The sequence below is a fragment of the Corvus hawaiiensis genome, chromosome 22, assembly GCF_020740725.1.
Source record: "Corvus hawaiiensis isolate bCorHaw1 chromosome 22, bCorHaw1.pri.cur, whole genome shotgun sequence".
Lineage (NCBI taxonomy): Eukaryota > Metazoa > Chordata > Aves > Passeriformes > Corvidae > Corvus > Corvus hawaiiensis.
Genome location: NC_063234.1, coordinates 1,750,210 through 1,776,476, shown reverse-complemented (window position 1 = coordinate 1,776,476; position 26,267 = coordinate 1,750,210). Strand labels below are relative to the sequence as shown.

Genomic DNA, 26,267 nt, shown 5'->3' with positions numbered 1-26,267 from the left:
AGTGGGAAAAGGAACTCACCGAGGCTTCAGCTGGAGAAGGCACTTCCATTTTTCCTCAATAATTTGGGATCAGCCCAAATCCCTGGGAGGGATTTATCATTCCATCTTCATCAGCACCTCCCTCTGAGGAGACCAGGGGAGAGGGAAGGAACAATCCCAGCCTCACCAAATCCATCTTCCCATGGAAAAGGGGCTGTGGTGTTCTCACAATTCCAACAATTCCCAGTTTTCCATCACAGCATCCTCAGGGATGTTGTGTCTCTGCACATTCCCAGCTTTCCACGTCCATGGAAATAAAGGCTGGAGGTTCAGCTCAACCTCCCACTCCTGGAGAGTCCAGGGAAGGGGGAAAAGGAGGGAAAACAAATCCCTGGACAGCAGAATTCGGCCATGGGGACATCCAGGATGTGGCATGGGGAAAAAACCCATCCCAAAACCCAACCTACTTCAAAGAAATGGGAAAAAAAACCCCTTGGGAATATCTGACATTTATTAAAAGTGCAATAAAAACAAACAGTTCTGACCCTGGGAGCAGGGAGAGGGAAAATCAGCCAGGAATTCCAGCCCAGGGATGTGGGGGGTGTCCAGCCCTTGGCTTTGGCACTGACATCCCACAAATGCGAGCTCCATCCCATTCCAGGGATGCAGGAGGGATTCAGCACCAGCCCTGGGGCTGCTCTGGGGCTTCAGGCTGCACTTCGGACCCCAAAACTGCTCTGGGGGTTCAGGATTGTCCCTCAGACCCCAAAACTGCTCTGGGGGTTCAGGACCAGCTCTGGGACCCCAAAACTGCTCTGGGGGTTCAGGCACTGGGACCCAAACCCAAAACCACTCTGGGGGTTCCAGCTCTGGATTTCTGACCCCAAAACTGCTCTGGGGGTTCAGGATTGGATTTCAGCCCCAAAACTGCTCCAGGATTTGGGCTAAAATCCCACTTGGAGCTCTGAAATGCTGGACCTGAGGAGCGCACGGAGTTTCCCAACATTTTACTAAATCCCTGAGTGGAAAACCCTGGGAAAGCTCGGAAGCAAAAAGCTGTTCCTGTTCCTTTCAACAGCTCGAGTGTAAAAAATACGGATTTAAATTAAAATAATAATTAATAATAATTAAAAAAACAAAAATCAACAACAAAACAACCCTGAAGCTGAGCTTGGATGCTCCAATCCACGTCCAGAGGCACTTCCATATAAATATCAACCTGCAGATCCTTTGGGAGAAGATCCTTCTCAGGAATAAATTAGGATAAGGCAGATTCCCAGGTGGGTTCTTCCCTCCTGGCCAGATCCAAGGGGTTGGGGAAGGCGAGGAAGGCAAAGAAATCGTCCTCGGCTGCAGAACTTGGGAAGGGTGGATGTAAACACTGGAATTCCTGCATTCCAGCGGGAGGAGGAAGAAGAGGGAAGGATTAGGAGTGGGAGGGAAGTGCAAGGATGGGGTTCCAGAGCTGATATTCCCAGGGAGGGAATTGTCTCCTGCTTTTTTGCACTCCCAGCAAAGCCTCATTCCCAGAATCCCTCAAAAAACAGAATTCCCCCCTCCCTGTGGAGATCCCATTCCCTTTCTCCCACATTTTGAAGCTCCATCCCACTCTGGGATGTGCCCAGATGGTGCCAGCAGGGTGGTGCCACCCGAATCCATCCACATTCCCACATTCCCACCTGGATATCCCTGCCCAGCTCACCTGAAGCTCCGCTACTGCCCGGAGCTGCTCGTTCCCGGAACCTTTGGGCTCTGGATGTTGAGGTTCTCGTAGACAGAAGCAGAATCCTCCTCCAGCCTGTCCAGGAGCAAAGCCCTGGCATTCCCAGCCTCCCCACTCCAGAGCTTTTCCCAGAGGGATGAAGTGGGAATGGCCCTGACCTCGTGGATGAGGCAACAGCAGCTCCCACTGCTCCCATTCCCTGTTTCCCCTCCCTCCTTGGGAGTGGAGCCTGTAAATGACACTTCCTCCCACTCCATCCCCCTCTCAGATATCCCATTCCTTAGGGAAAGGGAAAAAACCACCATTTGGGATCATTTATCCCTGCTCTTGTCAGGAATTCCCGTTCCTCAGCCCACGTTCCCCTTCCACAAGGATGCAAATCCACCTCTCCCCACCCTTGTCTCATCTTCCTTCGGATTTTGCTGGAAAAGTGACAGAGTTTCCCTCTCCAGCTGATTTTTCAGAGCCAAGGGCGTTATTCCCTAAAAGTCAGGATCCATTTCCTCCCCTCCTTTCCCACACCATATCCAGCAACTGCTCAGGATGGGATTCAGGGCTGGAAAAGGGAAAAATCCTGGGGAAACCCTGAGCTTACCCAGGCTGGCTCCGTGGGGCTGGGGGCTGCCCTTTGGCTCTGCCCTTTTCCGCGGCAGAGTATCCGATGTTCAGGTAATCCCGTTCTTTCCTTTTATTCCTCTGGAAGAGAAAGCAAAGCCAAACAAATCCCACTGGAAACAGGTCCAAACCAAACTTCCCGAGATCCCAAAAGCTTCCCAAGATCCCAAATGCCAGGAGGGGGATGATTTTTGTGTGTTCAGGAGATGCTCAAGGACGTGGCAGCGATCGATCCCAGCTTGGACTTTGCCGATTTTAACGATCCTGGAATGAATTCCAGGGAGAAGGTGGGAGTGGCTTTTTCCAAGGAATCCAGGGCTCACCTGCTCCTCTTCCAGCCTTTTCTGCTCGGCCTCGATGAACTGCTGCACTGCCATGTAAACGAACTTGTACTGAGCCTCCGTCTGCACCATGCCCGAGCGCTGCCTCCGCACCATCTGGATCGTCTTGGGAATGTCGATGTCGCAGTCCAGACCTGCCCAAATCCCACGGGATCACGGTTTGGGAATGGGAATTCACCTGGGAAAGTGTTTTCCCGTGGCAGCTCTGGGAGCTCTCAGGATGTGGGTGCACACAGTGATGGTGCAGCACTGGGATATTGGGAATATTGTGGAAGGATTTGGGGAATCTCGGTGTCCAAGAGGATTTTTTTAGCCCTGCCAGAGGATAAAAATGGACTGGGAATGGTCATGGAGTGGGAATTCACCTGGAAAGTTGTTTGGGAGCTCTCAGGATCTGGCTGCTGTGAAGCCCTGGGATATTGGGAATATTGTGAAAGGATTTGGGTAATCTCTGTGTCCATGAGAGGATTTTTTTATCCCTATCTGGGAATATTGTGGAAGGATTTGGGGAATCTCGGTGTCCAAGAGGATTTTTTTTAGCCCTGCCAGAGGATAAAAATGGACTGGGAATGGTCATGGAGTGGGAATTCACCTGGAAAAGTTGTTTTCCTAAGGCAGATCTGGGAGCTCTCAGGATCTGGCTGCTGTGAAGCCCTGGGATATTGGGAATATTGTGGAAGGAGTTGTGGAATCTCTGTGTCCATGAGAGGATTTTTTTATCCCTATCTGGGAATATTGTGGAAGGATTTGGGGAATCTCTGTGTCCATGAGAGGATTTTTTATCCCTATCTGGGAATATTGTGGAAGGAGTTGTGGAATCTCTGTATCCATGAGAGGATTTTTTTATCCCTATCTGGGAATATTGTGGAAGGATTTGGGGAATCTCTGTGTCCATGAGAGGATTTTTTTATCCCTATCTGGGAATATTGTGGAAGGATTTGGGGAATCTCTGTGTCCATGAGAGGATTTTTTATCCCTATCTGGGAATATTGTGGAAGGATTTGGGGAATCTCGGTGTCCAAGAGGATTTTTTGATCCCTGCCAGAGGATAAAAATGGGAATGGCTGAGGTAGGATTGCTTAGAGCAGGAGGAGGATAAGGGAATTGGGTCTGTCCTGCAGCAACTTCCTCCAAATCCAGAGTTCCCACCCTTGGGAAGTTCCTGGAATAGGCACAACCCTTGCTGCCTCAGGACTCCTGGAGCAGACCCCAGGATTCCACAGAGAATTCCACAACTTCCAGGAAAGGGTGACAAAACCCTTCCACAGAGAAGAATTTGGGGGATTCCTTTTGAAATCTTGGCCCTGCTGATGCCACCAGGAGAGTCCCTGGAGGTGCTGGAAGCAGCTCCCTTTCCAGAGGGCCAGGGATAGGGATACACACCTTGCCTGTGGATTATATCCACCAGGATATCGATCACTATGATGGTGCCTGTGCGTCCGATGCCAGCACTGGGAAGAGAAAAGGGAAAAAAATCACTGTGGGAAGAAACATTCCCAGATTTAGTTCAGCTCCCAAACTCCTCCAGGTGCCTGGATTTGGCATGGATGGTGGGAGATCCAGAGCCAAGGATCCAGGGTATTATTCCCTAAAAGTCAGGATCCATTTCCTCCTCTCCTTTCCAAGGAGAATCCTTAGGAAATCAGAATTTGTGAGGCTGCAGGAGAATTACCGACTCCAAACCGGGGCTGCTTTTCCCTGCAGAAGGGCTGGGATTTCCCAGGTGTGTTTTTATCCCCCAAATTTGGGTGGAACACAGAAAAAGAGGGATAATTCCATGGGATAATTCCATGGGCATCCCACTGCTCCCTACCTGCAGTGCACAACCGCGGGCCCCGAGCCCGGAATGCTGCGCTGGGCCCGGTTCACCCAGCCCAGCTCTTCCCTGGGCTCCAGGGAGGCTCTGCAGAAGGGCTGGGATTTCCCAGGTCTGTTTTTATCCCCCAAATTTGGGTGGAACACAGCAAAAGAGGGATAATTCCATGAGTATCCCAGTGCTCCATACCTGCAGTGCACAACGATGGGCCCCGAGCCCGGAATGCTGCGCTGGGCCCGGTTCACCTGCTCCAGGAAGCTCAGGACCCCCCCGGGCTCGTTGGGAACGCCGTGGTCGGGCCAGCTGAAGTACTGGTAGTGCCTCACCAGCCGTGGGAGCTCGTCCTGCAGGGGGGAGCCAATCCCATGGAAATCATCCTCAGGGATCTGCTTCCAGAGGGGATTCACCTTCTCCGCTCAGGGATCTCCTCCTTCCCTCCTCAGGGACCTCCTCCTTCCCTCCTCAGGGATCTCGTTCCAGGGGAGATTCACCTTCCCCGCTCAGGGATCTCCTCCTTCCTTCCTCAGGGATCTCCTTCCACAGGGGATTCACCTTTCCTCCTCAGGGACCTCTTCCTTCCCTCCTCAGGGATCTCCTTCCAGGGGGGATTCACTTTCCCTGCTCAGGGATCTCCTTCCAGGGGGGATTCATCTTCCCCACTCAGGGATCTCCTCCTTCCCCACTCAGGGACCTCCTTCCAGGGGGGATTCACCTTCCCTCCTCAGGGATCTCCTCCTTCCCCACTCAGGGACCTCCTTCCAGGGGGGATTCACCTTCCCTCCTCAGGGATCTCCTCCTTCCCCACTCAGGGACCTCCTTCCAGGGGGGATTCACCTTCCCTCCTCAGGGATCTCCTCCTTCCCCACTCAGGGACCTCCTTCCAGGGGGGATTCACCTTCCCTCCTCAGGGATCTCCTCCTTCCCCACTCAGGGATCTCCTTCCAGGGGGGATTCACTTTCCCTCCTCAGGGATCTCCTCCTTCCCCCCTCAGGGATCTCCTCCTTCCCTCCTCAGGGACCTCCTTCCAGCGGGATTTCACTTTCCCTGCTCAAGGATCTCTGCTTTCCCTCCTCAGGGATCTCCTTCCAGGGGGGATTCACTTTCCCTCCTCAGGGATCTCCTCCTGGGGGATTTCATTTTCCCTGCTCGAGGGTCTCCACTTTCCCTGCTCAGGGATCTCCTTCCAGGGGGGATTCACCTTCCCTCCTCAGGGATCTCCTCCTTCCCCGCTCAGGGATCTCCTCCTTCCCTCCTCAGGGATCTCCTCCTTCCCTGCTCAGGGATCTCCATCCAGAGGGGATTCACTTTCCCTGCTCAGGGATCTCTTTCTGGGAGGTTTCACCTTACCTATTCAGGAATCTCCACGTTCCCTACTCAGGGATTTCCTCCTGGGAGGTTTCACCTTTCCTGCTCAGGAATCTCCTTCCAAGGGTTTCCCCCTTCCCTGCTCAGGGATTTCCTCCTGGGATGCTTCGCTTTCCCTGCTCAGGGAATCTCCTTCCAGGGGCTTCCCCTTCCCTACTCAGGGATCTCCTGGGATGCTTCCCCTTCCTTCATTCCCCTCCAGCTCATTCCCAGTACCCCAAAACTCCACCAGGGTGACTTTTCAGTGGGCAAACCCAGCAGGGGAAGCTCCAGAGCCCCCTCCCTGCGGATGCCAGCCCGTTCCTGGCCGGACTCACCCTGTCTGGCCGCAGGATCTCCAGCTCCCGCAGGAGGTAGCCCTGGGCCTCGCGCTCGCTCACGTGGCGCACTCGGATGGCCCCGAATTCCTTGGAGCAGCCCTTGTCCGGCCAGTACCGGAAGCATTTGTTCTGCAGGGACACCAGGGAGGGGATCCTCAGCCAAAATTGGGGAGCTGGAGGGGGATCTGAGCCCCTGGGATCTGGAGGGGGCAGCTCCAGCAGGGAGGTGTTCCCTGTGAACTGGGATGAACTGGGAAGGGCCGTTCCTATGGGAAGTATCCCTGTGGGAATCTTTTGGGGAGAGCTTCTGGTGTGTAACGGGGGCTCCCAAAGCTCGAGAGGGATTTTTCACAGGGGATGGAGTGACAGGACAAGGGGGAGTGGGCTCACGCTGACAAGGAGCAGGTTTAGGTCGGATATTGGGAAGAAATTCTTGGCTCTGAGGGTGAAGAGGTTATTCCATGGATATCCCATCCCTGGGAATGTCCAGGGCGGGGCTTGGAGCAGCCTGGGATTGTGGAAGGTGCCTGTGCCCATGGTGGGAGTGGGATGGGGTGGGATGGGGTGGGATGGGCTTTAAATTCCTTCCAGCCCCAACCCATTCCATGATTCCCTGCAGCTCACCCGGCCCCTCTCCACCTCCCTGGTGGTCATGACGATGACGTGGGAGTTCTCCTGGTGCACCATGGCCCAGAAGTCGTTGACGGTGCCCTGCAGGCAGCCCTGGGTGGCGATGTAGACCTTGCAGTGCTCCGAGCTCCTCCCGTCCTCGGGGATGCTCTGAGAGACGGGAAAAACCCACCTTCAGCATTCCCAAACTTCCTGATGCCCTAAATCCTCCTCCAGTCTCAGCACCAGCCTCACCAGAGCTGTCAGCAAATGCTCTGCCAGCCTCTCCAGGGGCATTTGTGCTGCTGGACAACGTCCCTGTGCCACAGAGCCTTCCCAAAAGGTGGATGAGGCTGGAATGAAGCCGCCTTCGTGGCTTCCCAAAGGATGGGGTGTAAATTCCAGAGCTGCCTTGCTGGAAATGCAGCTGCAGGCAGCTCTTGGCTGACAGATTGAATCCCAATGCCAATTTAATCCCACTTTTGATAATTTTCCATCACGGAAAGGCTCTGGGAATGGGTCAGGAAAGGAGGGGATGGAGATAAACTGAGATCCTTTGGGATCCCCAAAAAACCCCAGATTTGGGCTGATCCCGAGAGTTTATTCCCTCAGATTTCCCACCTGGGGGATTCCCTTCCCCAAATACCTTGATGTAGTTGGCGTTGATGTAATCGGAGCCGGGCACGGCCCCGTCCACGTCCCGGAGCGTCACCCTCGTGGTGTCAACTGTGGGACAGGAGTGACACCGGGGTCACATGGGGGGCTGGGGTCACACAGAGGGGTCACACAGGGGGCTGGGGTCACACTGGGGGACAGGAGTGACATTGGGGTCACACGGGGGGCTGGGGTCACACAGAGGGGTCACACAGGGGGATCTGGGGTCACACTGGGGGACAGGAGTGACACCGGGGTCACACGGGGGGCTGGGGTCACACTGGGGTCACACAGGGGGATCTGGGGTCACACAGGGGGCTGGGGTCACACTGGGGGACAGGAGTGACACCGGGGTCACACGGGGGGCTGGGGTCACACAGAGGGGTCACACAGGGGGCTGGGGTCACACTGGGGGACAGGAGTGACATTGGGGTCACACTGGGGGCTGGGGTCACACTGGGGTCACACAGGGGGATCTGGGGTCACACTGGGGGACAGGAGTGACACCGGGGTCACACGGGGGGATCTGGGGTCACACCGGGGTCACACTGGGGGATCTGGGGTGACACTGGGGTGACACTGGGGGGCTGGGGTCACACTGGGGTCACACTGGGGTCACACTGGGGGATCTGGGGGTCACACTGGGGGATCTGGGGGTCACACTGGGGTGACACTGGGGGGCTGGGGTCACACTGGGGTCACACTGGGGGGCTGGGGTGACACTAGGGGACAGGAGTGACACTGGGGTCACACAGAGGGGACTGGGGTGACACAGGGGGATCTGGGGTGACACTGGGGTGACACAGAGGGGCTGGGGTCACACAGAGGGGCTGGGGTGACACTGGGGTCACACAGAAGGGGCTGGGGTGACACTGGGGTCACACAGGGGGGCTGGGGTGACACTGGGGTCACACAGAAGGGGCTGGGGTGACACTGGGGTCACACAGGGGGGCTGGGGTGACACTGGGGTCACACAGAAGGGGCTGGGGTGACACTGGGGTCACACAGGGGGGCTGGGGTGACACTGGGGTCACACAGAAGGGGCTGGGGTGACACTGGGGTCACACAGGGGGGCTGGGGTGACACTGGGGTCACACAGAAGGGGCTGGGGTGACACAGAGGGGCTGGGGTCACACAGAGGGGCTGGGGTCACACAGAGGGGCTGGGGTGACACTGGGGTCACACAGAAGGGGCTGGGGTCACACAGGGGGGCTGGGGTGACACTGGGGTCACACAGAAGGGGCTGGGGTGACACAGAGGGGCTGGGGTCACACAGAGGGGCTGGGGTGACACTGGGGTCACACAGAGGGGCTGGGGTGACACTGGGGTCACACGGGGGGGCTGGGGTCACACTGGGGTCACACAGAGGGGCTGGGGTCACACAGAAGGGGCTGGGGTCACACAGAAGGGGCTGGGGTCACACTGGGGTCACACAGAAGGGGCTGGGGTCACACAGGGGGGGCTGGGGTGACCCTAACCCTAAACCCAAAATCCCACCCTGCGCCTGATTATTGATTCCAGCCTTTATCCCTGCACAGCCACCCCAAATTCGCAGCCTGGGCATCCCTGAGAGCGTTGTCCAGACACCCCAGGAGCTCTGGCAGCCTTGGGGCCGTGCCCATTCCACCCTAAACCCGCCCTGGCTCAGCTCCACTTGAGCTCTGAAGCGTTTTTGGATTCAGGGAACAATTTCCCAGTTCCCAGGATAAAAAAGGGGATGGAGAACACCACGACTGGACCATTCCACCTCCTCCCACCCCATCAAAAACTGCAGGAATTGGGATCTAAACCCCAAAGCAGTTTCTGGTGGTTCCTTACAGGGCAGGATGTTCTTGTAGCGGTTCTTGGCCTTGTTCTCCGGCCGCTGTCCCTCTTTCCTGGGATACAGGAGCTTGCATTCCTGCTGCTGCAGCATCTGTGGGGACAGCAGAGGGGAAAAGCTGTGCCTGAGGCAAAGGAAAATCTCCTTGGAATTGCCAGTCCTGGGAAGAGCTGGCAGGAAGGGAGAGGGAGCCGAGAAGCAGCTTGAGGAAAGAGTTCATGGGGGGAGAAAGGACAAATTCCTGCAGGGAATAACGGGAGGAACTGCCTGGGAAAGGAGTTCTGAAAGGAGCATGGAAAACAGGGAAAAGGAGCAGGAATTAACACGGAAAACAGGGAAAAGGAGCAGGAATTAACACAGAAAACAGGGAAAAGAGCAGGAATTAAATCAGTTAACAGAAAACAGGGAAAAGGAGCAGGAATTAACACAGGAAACAGGGAAAAGGGCAGAAATTAAATCAGAAAACAGGGAAAAGGGCAGGAATTAACATAGAAAACAGGGAAAAGAACAGGAATTAAATCAGTTAACAGGAAACAGGGAAAAGAGCAGGAATTAACACAGGAAACAGGGAAAAGAGCAGGAATTAACATAGAAAACAGGGAAAAGGAACAGGAATTAAATTAGTTAACAGGAAACAGGGAAAAGAGCAGGAATTAACACAGAAAACAGGGAAAAGGAGCAGGAATTAACAAAGGAAACAGGGAAAAGAGCAGGAATTAACACAGGAAACAGGGAAAAGGGCAGAAATTAAATCAGAAAACAGGGAAAAGGGCAGGAATTAACACAGAAAACAGGGAAAAGGAGAAGCAGTGTTGAGCAAAGAGTGCTGGGAAAAAAGGAGTAGCAATTAACATGGAAAACAGGGAAAAGGAGCAGGAATTAAATCAGTTAACAGAAAACAGGGAAAAGGAGCAGGAATTAACACAGGAAACAGGGAAAAGGAGCAGGAATTAACACAGAAAACAGGGAAAAGGAGCAGGAATGAACTCAGCCAACACAGAAAACAGGGAAAAGGAGAAGCAGTGCTGAGCAGAGAGCTGGAAAACCACGACATTCCCACCCAACCAGGATGTTCCTCACCCACAGGGATAACTGGGGAAGGATATGGGAGCATCCCATACCTCAAACTCTTCCCAGAATCCCTGCTTGGCCCTCTCACTGGGATCTGCCATTTTATTGAGCTCCCTCACCCTGTGCTCGATGTTGGCGGCGTTGATGCGGGTGGCGTTGAAGGGCTGGAAAATGGACACAAATCACTGCCAGCACCAGAAAATCAGGGAGTTTTTCCCTCGGAAAAAGCTGTTCCCAAATCCCTGGGGGTGTTTGCAGAGAAAATCAGGGAGTTTTTCCCTCGGAAAAAGCTGTTCCCAAATCCCTGGGGGTGTTTGCAGGAGCTGGGGTCATTCCTGCAGCTGCAGGAGCAGGGAGCAGCAGGATGAGGATTTGCTGGAAGTTCCCAAACCCAGTGATCCAAGCCCTCTCCTGGGAGTTTGGGTGAGCCCAGGAGGAGGCAGAATTCCCACAGGAGCAGGAATTACCTGCTTCAGGTGAACCACAGCTCCCGATTTCTCCACCATGGGGTTCTTCTTGTAGTGCTCCACCAGGTCCGTGAGGGTGTCGAACCTCTCTCCTCCACCCACGTCGTACTTCCCATCCAGCTGGGGGACAAACCCCCAAATCCAGGGTGATTTTGGGATTCCCAGCTCCCAGTGGGATCCCCTCCAAGCCCTATTCCCACCTGGAAGTGGATCATTACGTGGGTCACGTGTGGCTTTCGGTCGCCGCTCTCTGTCTTGTCCTCGCTGGTGAGCACGGACAGCACGAAGTCTCCGGGTTTGCTCTGGCTCTCCCTGACCAGGAAACTTCCCGGTTTTCCCTTCTCTGTCAGCAGCTTCTCCGCCTCCTTCCCGCTCAGGTGCCCGTGGTACCACCTGGGAGCAGCCACGGAGCCAAGGTCACCTCGGGAATGTCCCCAGACTGGGGCTGTGCTGGAAAACCATTCCCAACTCCCAGTGCCACTGGGGTTATTTTAGGAGAGGGTGGAGAGGTCCAGTCATGGTGTTCTCCATCTCCTTTTTCCCCTGGTTCTTTCCTGGGAAACTGGGAAATTGTTGGCTGAATCCAGAGAAGGGGAAGCCAGGAATTTTCCTGACCAGGACACTTCCAGGTGCCTGTGGGAGCAGCCTCAGAGCCAAGGTCCCACCTGGGAGCAGCCTCGGAGCCAAGGTCCCCTTGGGAATGTCCCCAGGCCAGGGTTGGAAACCCATTCCCAACTCCCAATCCCACTGGAGTTATTAACCTGGGAATTCCTGGGAATGGCTTCTCCAGCATTATCCTTGGGCTTAAACACACAATAACCTGGGAATTCCCTGGAGGTTGCTTCTCCTGCTCCATCCTTGAGGTTGAACTCACAATAACCTGGGAATTCCTGGGCATGGGTTTTCCAGCTCTATCCTTGGGGTTAAATTCACAATAAGCTGGGAATTCCCTGGGCATGGGTTTTCCAGCTCTATCCTTGGGGTTAAATTCACAATAAGCTGGGAATTCCCTGGGCATGGGTTTTCCAGCTCTATCCTTGGGGTTAAATTCACAATAACCTGGGAATTCCCTGGGCATGGGTTTTCCAGCTCTATCCTTGGGGTTAAATTCACAATAAGCTGGGAATTCCCTGGGGGTTGCTTCTCCTGCTCCATCCTTTAGGTTGAACTCACAATAACCTGGGAATTCCTGCTTGTGGCTTCTCCAGCATTATCCTTGGGCTTAAACACACAAAAATCCCTTTCAAACCATTCCACAATCCCCTGTTCCCTAAAAGCTGGAGAAAGCTCATTGGGATGTACTAGCACTGAGCAAGCAGCAGCTCCTGAGCCTTACCAGCTCCTGATCCCAGAATCCCTGAATTCCTTGGAGGCCGGAAAAGCCCTCCAAGACCGCCAAACCCACCGAGCTCCACCTCCGCGCGCGCGCGCGTGGCCACACCGCATCATCCGAGGGACTCACGGACCCCAAACCTCACCAAATTCCAACCTCCCGCCCAGATCCAGCTGGGAATGCAGGGATTTACCTCTCGGAGGTGGGGTCCTGGCAGTTGAGGGGGTACTTGAGCTCGATGACGTTGCTGTTGCGCTCGCGGAGCAGGCCCTGCTGCTCGGTGTAGTGCTGCACCAGCTCGGCCAGGGTGGCGAATTTCTCGCCCCCGTAGAGGTCGTAGTAATCCCCCGTGTTCTGGATCTTGATGTGCGTCACCTCCTCGTTCCTCCTGGGCAGGGGAAGAGGTCAGGGAGCAGGGAAAAGCAATTCCAGCCTTCTGGAGAAGCAGCTAATCCTGGGGGAGGCTGGGGGAAATTGATGGCTGGAGACATTTGGGGGTGTGTGGGAAGGGCCTTGCCCTGCCCTGCAGCTCTCATCCCCACAGCCTCTATCCCATATCCCTGGAATTCCACCACCACACCCAGCCCTGGAACCCAAATCCAGCCCCAAAGTAGCCAAATTCCCAGAATTCCCACCTGGGGGAAAGGCCCAGGAAGGCCAAGGGGGATTTAAGGCCTAACACAGGGCAATCACATCTTGGTTTCCCTCCTCTTGGAATTTTATCTCCCTCCTCTTGGAATTTTATCCTCCCTCCTCTTGGAATTTTAATCTCCAGGAGTTGGTAGCTCCATGTGTGCTTTTCCATACCTTTTCTGTCTTTCTCTTCTTCTAATTCCCTCCTCTTGGAATTTTGGAGTAACTTAAAATTGAGCGGGAGGGAACAGGGAATCATTCGACTTTGCAAAGCTGCATGAAATTCCCAAATTAAAGCTTTGGGAAGTGTTTTGTGTGGATTTAATGCTGCCCTAAACCTTTTGCCAAAGTTCCTCTGATTTCCTAGGTTTCCTAGAGGCTTTTTTTTTGGGTGTTTAGACCTTTTGGGGAATTTCTTGTAGGGATTTTTCCCATCTAACACAGAGTAGGAACAGCCACTGCCTCCATCCCTGCTGCTCCAGAGGATTTTGCCAATGTAGGATCAGCAATCCTAGTTTGTTCTGGGATGTTTTATCTGGCACTGAGGAGATTTCCAGCTGGTCACAATTCAGTGACAGCTGAGCAGGGACAGGGGCAGCATCTGGGGATGAACAGGGAAACACAGAAAAATGGGAAAAGCTGCAGCTGGATCCTGGAGAACAAGGCCTTGGAGACTGAACCCAGCCACCTGCAATAGGGGAAAGCTTGGGGTGGCACCTCTGGGTGGTCAAGGAGACAGGGACAGCTCCTCCTGGCACATCCCACTTGGCCTCCCACCCCAAATCCAGCTCTTCCACCCCAAATCCAGCTCTTCCACAGGCAGGGACCTCCAAATCTGCCAATATTTCCCTCCGTGGCTGGGGATGAAACCTGGCTGTGAAATGCCCATCCCATCCCAGTCCCGTGGCAATTCCTGTTCTCCCAGAGGACTGGCACTCCAAGAGCTGCTGCCACTCACGGATTCCAAGCACAATCTGGTTTTTCCCTGAGTTTCCAATGCTCCCTTCCCTTCCCAGCCCCATCCCAGCCCACAAAGGCTCCGTTCACAGCCCTGGCCCCGAGGCCTTGGAGCCCTCCAGGGCTGGAAATCAGGGAAATAATCGAGATCCTTTATCCCAGAGCCCTGGAGGTCACCCTGAACACAAAGCACATTGATCCATCCCCATTTCCTTCCCATTTTCTTCCAAGCTGGGCTGCACATCCCGGGAATGAAGCCTGGAATCCCTGGCAGGGGGAATAAAGCACAAAGGAGGTGCCCAAAGCCCTGAGCTGCTCTCAGAGCTGGGAGCAATCAGAGCTCCTGAACAGCAAATCCCATATTTTTTTCAGGAGTTGCCTTCATTCCTTGCTCAACTCCTTCCCACTATCAGCACTGATATCCAGGAGAATTTTCCTGGATAAAATATTCCCACGTGGGAATTGCAGTCCATGCTGCAGTGCCTGCCTGCTTTAGAGCAGAAGCAGTAAAACAGGATTCACAAAACACCCCCAAACAGACCCTTTTTTGTTCCTAAAGGCAGAAGAACCACTTCAGAAATCCCAAATATCTTTGCTTGCTGTGGCCCCAGAAGGATTTTTTCCGTCCAGGCAGAGCTGAGGGCTCTGAGAAGCTGCAAAAAGCAGCTGAAAACACCTCAGAAGCAGAAAATTCTCCCTCAGGGTTTAGAAATGTCACTGAATGTTTGGTTAAATGAGAGTTGGGGCTCTGTGAGAGAGCCCATCAGCACAGTCCTAATCCCAAACTGAACGAGAGTAGGGTGAGATGGGATATTGGGATGAAATTCCTCCCTGGGAGCTGCTGGGACGGAATTTCCAGAGAGAAGCTGTGGCATCCCTGGAAGTGTCCCAGAGCACCCTGGGACAGTGGGAATTGTCCCTTGGGTGGAACAGGATGAGCTTGAAATCCCTTCCAACCCCAAACCATTCCCAGATCCTACAAAATCGCCCTCATTGCATTCCTAACCTGCATCCAGAGCGGGTTTGCACAGGACTTTTGGGAAAAGAAACGAAATAAAAGCCCTGGCAGCTCCAGGAATGCTCTGTGTTAATGGGGAAATCACTCCCAGGGCTGAGATCCACAGGGAATTCTCTTCCCAGCAGCTCTCTGTGCACATCCAGGAGCCAGGAGAGGATCTGTTCCCATAAAACACATCCCAATTATCAAATTAACAGCAGCTCTGAGGGGTGGCTCTCAGCTCCTGGCATTTGTGGTGGCCACGGGCCAAGCCCCGCTCAGGCCAACTCCCAGCGTTGCCTTTTCCTTGGTTCCAGCTTTTCCCTGGCTCTGGGAGAAGCTGCTCCTGGTTTTTTTTCAGGAATCATTCTCAATATTTGGGCTCTGCAAAGGAGCTCTGGCAGATCCCGGTGAGGAAAATCGGGAGAGCTGGAGAAATGGGGCATTCCCTGAGTGGGCTCCCACACTGCTGCCCCTGCAGCCCTCACTTTAAATGGATTTGGGATACAAATCACTCTTAAATTTGGGGATATTCCCTGGAAAAGCCAACTCACAACCAGGTCCCTGGAGGTAAAGAGATGTGACCTAGCAGAAAAGATAAGTGAGGATGTTTCTGCTCGCAATGGGCACAGAAATATTCCTCAGATCCTCCCAAAAATTCTGCTCCCAGCACCCAGAAGGGCTCCTAAATATTTATTTTGGGTAAATAAACACTAAAACACCTGCAGGGAAGCACACAAGTCACCTGTAGAATCAGCTGAGGTTACTACAGCTTTACTCACAGTGCCTGCTCCACCCCTACTCTGCACTGAAGCTGCCAGACCCCTTCCCTCCCTCCAAAGAAATGCCCCAAAAATTCAAAGGAGCCCCAAAAAACCCCAATTTGCACCCATGGTTTGAGCACCTGCCAGCAGTGTGGGATCAGAGCTGAGGGAAGAGGAGGAGAGGGGAGGAAAAAAAGGAGGAGGGAGGGGGAAAAAAGGGAAAGAGAAAGGAGCCCCAGAGCCTCAGGGCAAAGCTTTTCCTGATTCCTGCACTGCTGTTTCCTCTGGACACGCAGCAGGACGTGGGATGGAATTTGGGCAGCCCAAATCCCATCCTTTCCTGCATTTCCCTTTCCCTGCCTTTCCCAAGGCCTTGGAGCAGCCTAAGGAGGGGTTTCAAAGGAGCAGGAAGAGGATTTATTGTTTGCTTGAAGGGACTTTCTCCTCCTGCCACCTCTATTTTCCGAGATATCCGAATTGTTTCCTCTGAAAGGCTTTGATTTCTCAGAAAGGAGGAAATGGAGAGGGGGAGAGCTGGCCAGTTCAGAGATAAAAACCCCTGGAAGAGCCCTGTCAGGATACAATTCCAGAGGGAATAATGACACATTGTTCATGTGTGCAACAGGGCCGGGGAGAAGGTGGCTGCCCAAGCTCTCAGCTCTCAGTTTTTATTCAATTTTCCAGAATTCATGCCCTTTTTGGGGCCATAATCAGCGGGGGAAATGAATGAAATAGAAGCAAAACTGGTGCAGCTTCAGCCAGATAAGCAGTGAGCACCTGCAAGGAAATTTTCCACGCCCAAAACTACAGAGCAACCCTCAAGCAGGGATTTGGGAGGTAAAATTTTTTAAAATAATGACAGAAAGGGGTAAAAAAATGACCTTTTTTGTAACCAAAAGCTCCACACAGTGCGTGGGCCACGTGAAATGTCCTTTCCTGGAAGGTGTCACCGCTCTGGGGACACTTTTTGTCTCAGAACTGGGTCAGATTTTCCACTGCTGATGCTGCTCGGCTCTTGACTTGCATCTCGTCGTTAATTAAGGGCATTAATTGGCTCCATTTGTAATCAAAATGTTATTAAACATAAAATGTTGAAGGAGGAGGAAGTGCTCCAACCTCCCTCTGGAAATGTGATTCTCCCTCCTTTCATTCCTCTCTTCTTTTTGCCCCAGAGAGAGCAGAAATGGGGGGAAAATAATAATAAAAAAGGGGGAAAAATGATAATAAAAAGGGGGAAAAATAATAATAACAAAAAGGGGGAAAAAATAATAATAACAAAAAGGGGGAAAAAATAATAATAACAAAAAGGGGGAAAAATAATAATAACAAAAAGGGGGAAAAAAATAATAACAAAAAGGGGGGAAAAATAATAACAAAAAGGGGGGAAAAATAATAACAAAAGGGGGGGAAAAATAATAACAAAAGGGGGGGAAAATAATAACAAAAAGGGGGAAAAATAATAACAAAAAAGGAGGAAAAATAATAACAAAAAAGGGGAGGAAAATAATAACAAAAAAGGGAGAAAAATAATAACAAAAAAGGGAGAAAAATAATAACAAAAAAGGGAGAAAAATAATAACAAAAAGGGGGGGAAATTAATAATAAAACAGGGGGAAAAATGATAACAAAAAGGGGGGGAAATGATAACAAAAAGGGGGAAAAATAATAACAAAAAGAGGGAAAAAATAATAACAACAAAAAGGGGGAAAAATAATAATAACAAAAAAAAGGGGGAAAAAATAATAACAAAAAGGGGGAAAAAAATAATAACAAAAAGGGGGAAAAAATAATAACAAAAAGGGGGAAAAAATAATAACAAAAAAGGAGGGAAAAATAATAACAAAAAGGGGAGGAAAATAATAACAAAAAGGGGGAAAATAATAACAAAAAGGGGAGGAAAATAATAACAAAAAGGGGAGGAAAATAATAACAAAAAGGGGAGGAAAATAATAATAACAAAAAGGGGGAAAAAATAATAACAACAAAAAGGGGGAAAAAATAATAATAACAAAAAGGGGGAAAAATAATAATAACAAAAAGGGGGAAAAATAATAATAACAAAAAGGGGGAAAAATAATAACAAAAAGGGGAAGGAAATTAATAATAAAAAAGGGGGAAAAATAGTAACAGGAAGGGGAAAAAATAATAACAGAAAAAGGGCAAAAAAATAACAGAAAAAGGGTAAAAAAATAATCACAGGAAGGGGGAAAAATAATAGCAGAAAGAGGGAAAGAAATAACAGAAAAAGGGGTAAAAAAATAACAGAAAAGGGGTAAAAAAATAACAGAAAAGTGAAAGGAGTGAAAGGTGATCCAGCTCCTCCTCCCCTCCCTGGGATCCCTCACGGACACAGCGAACAAAGCCCAAAGCAGCCACTTTTAGGCCCTTTGGAATTTCAGGGAGGGGATTCATCCCTGCTGGCACTGAGCAGAAAACCACGGGGCCGATGCTCTTCCCTGCCCTGGCATCAGCGTGGGATCACTGCCAGGAGCACAGGGATGGACAATCCAAGCTGAGACATTTGGGGGGCTTCTGGGGAGATCCTACAGTGATCCTTTTATTCCAAGGAATACCTGGAAAGCTCCACGCAGCTCCTCCTCACCTGACAGAGAGGGTGAAATCCCCGGGGTTGCTCTTGCTTGGCCGGGCCAGGAAGCTGCCATGGACACCCCTGGTCAGGAGGAGCTTCTCGGCCTCAATCCCGCTGATGTTGGGGTGGAACCACCTGGAAAATGCAAAAAGGGACACGGGAAATGAGGGATTCCTGCAGGCACGGAGCCCTGCCCGGCTCCTCACCCCCTGCCAGGGAGCAGGATGTGGGGAAAAGGGAAGTGGAGAGGGAAATGCAGAAATGGAGGCTGGGCAGGGTGGTTTCCACCCAAAAGCTGGGTTTAGGCAGGGATTAACTAAACGATGTTGCTAAGATCAGTTTTAGGACCCTGTCATCGAATTCCAGCTTCAATCCCATCCCTGGAGACAGGAGGGAGGTGCTGGCCAGAGCCTCAGGAAGAGCAGAGTGCACATCCAAACCCTAGGGAGAGCAGGAAAAGCACTCCAGGAGCTTTTTCCTTCCAGAAACAGGAGCAGGCACCACCCTCCTGGCAGGGACCTGGAGCAGCCACTTCCATTTCCAGGCTCTGGAGCCTCAGCTGGCATTAATTGTTAATTAATATAAATTCACATCTGACACAAGCAGGAGTCTGCACTCAGCCACTCCCGGTGATTCAGCCCCTTTTATCTCAATTATTCCAGTCCACGCTTGCCCCTGGCACAAACCCCTCTTCCCATTCATTCCTCTCCTGGAAAAGCAGCAGCACATTCAGGATCTGGCACAGAAAAAGGTGGTTCAGGTGTCCAAAGCAAAGATTTTGCCCAGGAAATTCAAGTTTGTTCAATGTGGGTGACAACGGAACAGGCAGGAATCACTGCAGGGGCGAGTGGCACGAAAAATTCCTGTCAGGAACAGCAGCCAGGGAAGGGGAGGAATCATCAGCAGGGCACAAAAAGCATCGCCAGGACACAAAAAACCCTCGTCAGGAGACAAAAAAACATCACTAGGGCACAAAAAGCATCATCAGGACATGAAAAGCATCGTCGGGGCACAAAAATACCTCACCAGGGTGCCCAAAAAACCATCGCAAGGACTCAAAAAGCATCACCAGGACACAAAAATACCTCACAGGAACACACAAAAATCATCACCAGGGCACAAAAAAACCATCACCATGACCCAAAAATCCCCTGTGCAGACAGGAAGGCCACACAGAACCAGAGCACAGAGGCCCCAGAGCGTGAGGGTGTGACCGGGGTGTCCCACAGGGGCTCAGAGGTGGCACCTGCAGCAGGAAATTCCCAGTGGGGCTCTCCCTGAGGATTTCTTTCCAGGTTCTCCCCGTTAAAAAGGTGCAGCCCAGGCCCTCGAGGTGGTCTGGATGCCTCAGCCCCGAAGGAGTGGGAGATTGGCAATTTTTTGCCTTCGTTTTTCAAATGTTCTGATTTAATTCCCTCAATCCAACTGTTGAAATCCCCCTTTTCTACTCACTGCACTCCACTTTAACCTCAGCCTTTCCCACTGCTCTCCAAAGCCCTAAAAGTAGGGAAAAAAATCCTTTAAAACTCCCTCTAATCAATGCAATTACCAGCCTGTGCATTACAGATGATTTTATTCTCATCAAACAATTTAAAATTCAATTGCAGGCCCAGCTGGAGCATTAAATCACCACCCCAAAAAGCAGCCCAGGTGTTGTGTGAGTGCCAGGCTTCCTCCTGGGGCAAAAAAAAAAAGGGTTTTTTGAGATTTTTTAGCTGCTTTGCTCTGGTCCAGTGGAGCAGAACAACCCCAGAGAGAGCAGAACCGGAGGAGCTGTTGAGAATGAGGGTAGTGCAGGAATTTGGGATGCTCTGGAGGTAAAGGGGAATGTAAAATGCCAATATTTCCATCCTCTGAATCCCTGGGAGTGCTGCAGGGCCAGGGAAGGAGGGAACAAATACTGAAGGAAAGCTCCTCTTTCCACTCAAACAGAGCCCCAAGGCCTCAAACGAGGCCTCAGCCACAGCCCAAACCTTGCCCTGGCTCCATTCCCGGTTTTCCCAGTTTTCCTCAGCCCTCACCCCTCCCAGCCTGGCCAAGGGATCGTTCCCCACCCCATTCCCTGCTCCAGCAGAGCCTTTCCCAGCTCTCACCCCACAAAACCTCATTGCCCTGCAGTTCGGGCCCCACAGAGCCCTCAGCACCTCCCACACCTCCCCGCTGATCCAATATCGTCATTTCTTCCACTTTTTCGCTACAAATCCCACCCAGGGGTGCCTGAGCACCCCCCAAAATCAGGATGTGGAACCCCACGAGGGATTTCTCAGCACATAAAAGGACGCTCAGGTGGGGCAGAGATAAAAATCGAGTAACATCGTGCCGGAGCAGGGATCGCCTCTGCCGGGCTGCAGCAGCACCGAAACTCCCAGGAATTCATTCCTTAATCCCAGCACCCCCTTTCCCAGCACAAGCAGCACCCAGAGGGAATTTTGTAACTGGAGAACCACGCAGGGAATTCACCAGTGATGCTGAGGAGCCCAGTAAATCCCAGTTTCCACCCCTGAAACTCCCAGCCCTCCCTGATGTGCTCCCGTTCTGCCCAAGTGTCACCTCCCTGTGCCACCCCACAACCTCCCCACTCGGTCCCCTCGGTTTTTCCCCCCTTCTCAGAGCAATCAAATGAACGAAAAACGCAATTCAGAAACACAGAGAGAGAGCAGCTCCTACCTCACCATCCCCGGGCACGCCTCAGGGGCTCCCAAATCCACGGAAAACCACGGGGGAACCCCAAAAATCTGGAGGGGGGCAGAGCTGCCTTAGGATGCAGGAGGAAATTTGCTGCTTCCTGCGGACATCGAGCATCCCCCAGGAGCGAGTTTCCTTGGGATTCCTTGGGATTCCCTGGGTTTCCTTGGTGTTTTGGGGGGTTTTTTGGTTGGTTTTTTTTTTTTTTTTTTTTTTTGGGTACGGTGGCAGCAAAGTTTTCAAGCGAGGTGGCAGCGAGTTGTTGCCCCAAAAAGCAGCTCGTGGTGGCAGGGACAGGGGTGGGGACAAGAAAAGGAAGCTCTGGGTCTCTTATCTCGGTCTCAGAGCTGTGAGCTGAGCGCTGAGGAGGGGACAGGAGGTGACAGCAGCTCCTGGGGCTGGGGGAAAAGGAGAAAGAACCTAAAAACCACTCCTGCAACCAGCACTTCTCATCCCTGGAACACGAGGGGGACGTGGATTTCTCCTGAGATTATCCAGCTTTTCCAAGGAGCAAACCATGCCAGGAATAAAATCCTCTCTCTCGTGTCATTCCAGAGCTGAAACGCTGAAAACCAAGGAAGAGCTGAGCTGGGATGTGCTGATCCAGCTGTCCCCCAATCCTCCGGGGGTTTCCTAAAACATCCCGGCTTCCCTGGTGGCTTTTTGGGGTTTTAGTTTCGGTTTGCAGGGCCCTCCCTTCGCTCCCCTGAGCGGGGATCCAGCCTTTCCCTCTGCTCTGGGAGGATTTGGGAGGGGGGATAGAGGGGTTTTGGGGACACAGGGATTTTGGAAGGGGACACAGGGATTTTAGGGACACAGGGATTTTGGAGGGGGACACTGGGATTTTTGGAACACGGATTTTGGGGGGACACAGGGATTTTTGGGGGGGACACAGGGATTTTGGAGAGGGACACAGGGATTTTTTGGGGACACTGGGATTTTTGGGGCACACAGGGATTTTAGGAACACAGGGATTTTGGGGGGACACAGAGATTTTGGAGGGGGACACAGAGATTTTGGAGGGGGACACAGGGATTTTAGGGACACAGGGATTTTGGGGGGACACAGGGATTTTGGGGGGGATATAGAGGGATTTTGGGGGGACGCGGATTTTGGAGGGGGATACAGGGATTTTAGGGACACAGGAATTTTGGGGGGGATAGAGGGATTTTGGGGACACTGGGATTTTGGAGGGGGACACAGGGATTTTTTGGAGACACGGGGATTTTGGGGAGACACTGGGATTTTAGGGGCACAGGGATTTTTGGGGGGGATAGAGGGATTTTGGGGACACAGAGATTTTGGAGGGGGACACAGGGATTTTTTGGGGACACACAGGGATTTTGGGGGGACACACAGGCAGAACCCATGTCCCCAGCCCTGCAAGAAGCCAAAAGTGACCGAGGACAACCCCAAACTTCCAAACCCAGCCCCTCTCGTGGCTCGGCCAGTCCCAGGAAATTTGGGATCATCCCAGCCCTACTGATCCAGTATCTCCCTCCTGCCTAATCCTGCCTGTGCCTACTCTTCTTATTAAAACAATAATAAAAAAAAACGATGTTAAAAACCCCACATGAAAACCACACAAACCCTATTTTTAGGATGATGCCAAGGGCAGCAAAATCCCAGAGGGGCTTTGAGCAGCCACCAGGCTGTGAGCAGGTTCCTCCTCAAATCCCAATTCATTCATTCATTCATTGATTAATTAATGAAATCCCTGGCTGAGGGAACAAGGCTGGAGCATCCCAGCTCATCCCACTTGGCACCGGTGCCAGAGAGAGGCCGGGACGTTCCTGCAGGGTCATCCCTGCCCTGTGAACCCTCTGTGCCCCAGGAATCCTCAAATCCCAGGATTATATAACCCTGAGGAGCTAATTAAAAACCAGGAGTGTTATTCCGGCCCTGGGCAGGGTGACAGGACCAAAAATAGGGGACAAAAATCCCAGAGAAAAAATTCCCGTCCCCTTTGAAGGGCGGCCAGGGCTATTTTTGAACCTGGCTGCAGCGGGAAAAACTGGAGAAGGGGGGGGGGAAGAAATTCCGTGGTTATAATTAGAATTTATAATTGGAATTTAATCAGGGATTCCAGAGGCTGCTGGGAATATTTTGGGAGGGTGGGAGGAAGCAGGAGCAGCAAACAAATAAATAAACACCTCCCAGAACAAATCAGATCCGATGCAGGGATGCTGCTCCAGGAATTTTTTGTTGCTTGGGAATCAAATCTTTGTCACCTTCCCACCCTCTGGAAATCTCCCATGGCCAAAGGACACATCCCAAGGGGTAGAGAGTCACAATTATCCCAATTTTTGAGGTGTTTGGAGCTGGAGGAGGTTCCCAATTCCTGTCCTGGGGGTAATTCCATGATTATTTATCCTGGAGGGAACATCTCCAGGGGATGTTGCTGCTGCTCACTTGGGTTTTCCTTCTTAATGTTTAAAACACCTTAAAATCCCCTTCCTTTGGGATGTGCCTTTCCCTGCTGCCAGGGGTTTCCTCCCAGCACAGCAAATCCCAAATCCACAATCCCAATTCCCTTGGGAAGAGGGGGAGAGGCAGCAGCCACAACAAGGATCCGGTGGGATCCTCTCCACATGGAATATCCCCCCCTCATGGAACATCCCATCAACAAAATATCCCATAAAACATCCCATCAACAAAATACCCCACACACGGAATATCCCAGACACAGAATACACGGAACATATCCATGGAATATTCCACACATGGAATATCCTGGAATATCCCTCACACAGAACATCCCATCAACAAAGTATCCCATAAAATATCCCATTAACAAAATATCCCACACACGGAATATCCCAGGCTTGGAATATCCCACACAATCCTGTACATGGAATATCTCACCCACGGAATATTCCACACACGGAATATCCTGGAATACCCCTCACACGGAACATCCCATCGACAAAGTATCCCATAAAATATCCCATCAACAAAATATCCCATAAAATATCCCATTAACAAAATATCCCACACACGGAATGTCCCAGAATATCCCATCCACAAAATATCCCCCCCCAGAATATTCCATCCCTGGATGGGACTTGGAGCACCCTGGGACAGTCAAGGTGTCCCTGGATGAGTTTAAATCCCTTCCATCCCAGACCATTCCACGATTCCATGAATTTTCCTACAAGGAACAGCCCCCTACTCCTCTGAGCCCCCCCAAATCCTGCCACTCCCAGTCCCAATTCCCAAAAAACCCCGGAGAGATCCTTTTCCTGCAGCTGGATCCTTCCCACCTGCCCGGGACACCGGGACAGCCACGGGAATTCCAACAGCCCAGGAGGGAATTCCAGGATTCCAGGTCCATCCCTGCCCGTGGCAAAGAAGATTTGAGATCAAACTGCAGCCACAGGAGAAAAATCCACATCCAGGAAGTCCCAGTTCCTGATTTCCAGCCCTGGCTCATGCCAAGAATTTCCTGCTTCCCTCGGATCCGTGCAGGAAGCAGCTCTGGGATGTGATCCCACACATTTCCTGGAGCCGGGAATGGCACTGAAGGAACCATTTTCCATTTTCCATCCCTCCCCAGGGCGCTGCTTTTGCTCCAAAGCCCCGAAATGAAACATTTTTTTACTGCAGGGAAAGACTTCATTCATCCTTAAAGAACTTGGGAATGTTTCTTCCCATCAAATATCCCGGAGTGTGAGGCTGGGAATGGGGATTGGGGTGGAAATACAAACGGCAGGGTTTGGGAGATGAAGTTTTTAGGGATTGGGAAGCCCAAGGGATGAGGGTCAGGGATGCTGTGGAGGCAGGGACGGAGAATGGGAAATCAGGGATAAATCAGGGATAAATCAGGGGAAAATCAGGGGAAAATCAGGGGAAAATCAGGGGAAAATCACGGGAAAATTAGGGATAAATCAGGGGAAAATCAGGGATAAATCAGGGGTAAATCAGGGATAAATCAGGGATAAATCAGGGGAAAATCAGGGATAACTCAGGGATAAATCACGGGAAAATCAGGGATAAACCAGGGATAAATCAGGGGGAAATCAGGGATAAATCAGGGATAAATCAGGGGGAAATCAGGGATAAATCAGGGATAAATCAGAGGAAAATCAGGGATAAATCACGGGAAAATCAGGGATAAATCAGGGATAAATCAGGGGAAAATCAGGGATAAATAAGGGATAAATCACGGGAAAATCAGGGATAAACCAGGGAGAAATCAGGGATAAATCACAGGAAAATCAGGGATAAATCACAGGAAAATCAGGGATAAACCAGGGATAAATCAGTGACCCGGGACAGGAAAGCTCCCAGCTCCGGGTTCCCACTCCCAGGCCCCTCTGGAGGGGGACCAGGTTTGCTCCTGGGGTCACAAAGGCCCTGGAAGAGATTTCCCAGAGGAAAAACCGGGAAAAAAACCCAGCGAAAATGTGGCTGCCCCATCCTTGGAAGTGTCCCAGGCCAGGCTGGGATAGGGGAATGTGTTGGGGTTGGAGCTGGATGGGCTTTAAGGACCCTTCCAACCCAAATCCAGGATTGGGAGAATCCCAAATCCAGCCTGGGATTCCCTGAAGTCCTTGACAGAAATGGGAACACTGGTGGCATTATCCCAAAAACCTGGAAATTCACTCCCTTCGCTCCCAGCGTCACATTCCAGCCACAGCATCCCAGGAAAAACAGCTGGAAAGCAAATTCCCTCCCCAGGGCTTTCCAGGTCATCCTGAGGTGGGAAAGGACAGCCAGGAATCCCCCAAAAGCCCCGAACCGGCTCGAGGAAACCCCCCTGGAATGCAGCAACACGGAGGGAAAACCCCATCCCTTGGATATCCATCCATCCCTTTGGAAAGCACGGCCGGGAAGGAGAAGCGAGCAGGGAATGATGATCCCAAGTGCCCCCGGCTCCTGCCACAACCGAGGAAACGAAAGAACAGATGCTCCAAAGTCTCTTTTTTCCCCCAGCTCGCGGCCCACGAGGAGATTCCCAGGAATTTTGGGAGCTCGGTGCCGTTCTGGCGGCCCCGCTCCAGCATCCCGAGCCTGTGGGATGGGATGCTTGGAGCTTCCTGAGGTTTTGGGGTGCTCCGGGGAGAAACCGCCGGGGTTGCGACTTCAGCACGGCCACCGAGCCCCGAGCGGCGACACCGGGAACACCGGGAATACCGGGAATACCGGGCACCGATCGGCACACGGATAACACGGGTACACCGGGAATACCGGGAATATCAGGAACACCGGGAACACGGGCACCACGGAACCGACCCTGCCGGGGGAGCGGGGGCAGCTCCGAGCCGGTGCCAGCGGTGCCCGGGGGCCGCTGGTGCGGGACGCGCTCGCCGCGGGTCGGGACGGGATAAATTGGGATGGGATGGGATGGGATGGGATGGGATGGGATGGGATGGGATGGGATGGGATGGGATGGGATGGGATGGGATGGGATGGGATGGAGTGTCCGGCTGGGTGCGGGCTCGCTCCTCACCTGCGGGAGGTCATGGCTCGGTCCCGCTCCCGGCGCCGCTCCCGCCGCGACTGCCCCGCTCCGCGCCCGGCGG

General features: G+C 52.2%; 1 protein-coding gene across 1 annotated transcript; it reads right to left on the bottom strand.

Moving 5' to 3' along the window:
* Positions 1–472: 472 nt before the first annotated feature.
* Positions 473–26,267, bottom strand: LOC125337163 (tyrosine-protein phosphatase non-receptor type 11-like). Its single transcript, XM_048326530.1, has 16 exons — positions 26,195–26,267; positions 18,070–18,192; positions 12,310–12,504; positions 10,984–11,176; positions 10,784–10,903; positions 10,367–10,480; positions 9,242–9,338; positions 7,416–7,495; positions 6,785–6,940; positions 6,158–6,289; positions 4,664–4,818; positions 4,042–4,109; positions 2,641–2,792; positions 2,298–2,398; positions 1,682–1,777; positions 473–1,369 (listed from the first exon to the last, which is right to left on the bottom strand). Exons 1-15 carry the CDS (start codon positions 26,206–26,208, stop codon positions 1,693–1,695), a joined length of 1,785 nt encoding a protein of 594 aa, XP_048182487.1. The 5' UTR covers positions 26,209–26,267; the 3' UTR covers positions 473–1,369; positions 1,682–1,692.

Bases quoted from the DNA above. Each gene is read 5' to 3' on its own strand.
- LOC125337163 (XM_048326530.1), bottom strand. The intron at 12,505-18,069 runs GTGAGGAGGAGC...TCCCCTGCCCAG, and splicing joins GATTTCACCCTCTCTGTCAG to GAGGAACGAGGAGGTGACGC. The intron at 2,399-2,640 runs GTGAGCCCTGGA...TTTCTCTTCCAG, and splicing joins AAAGGCTGGAAGAGGAGCAG to AGGAATAAAAGGAAAGAACG.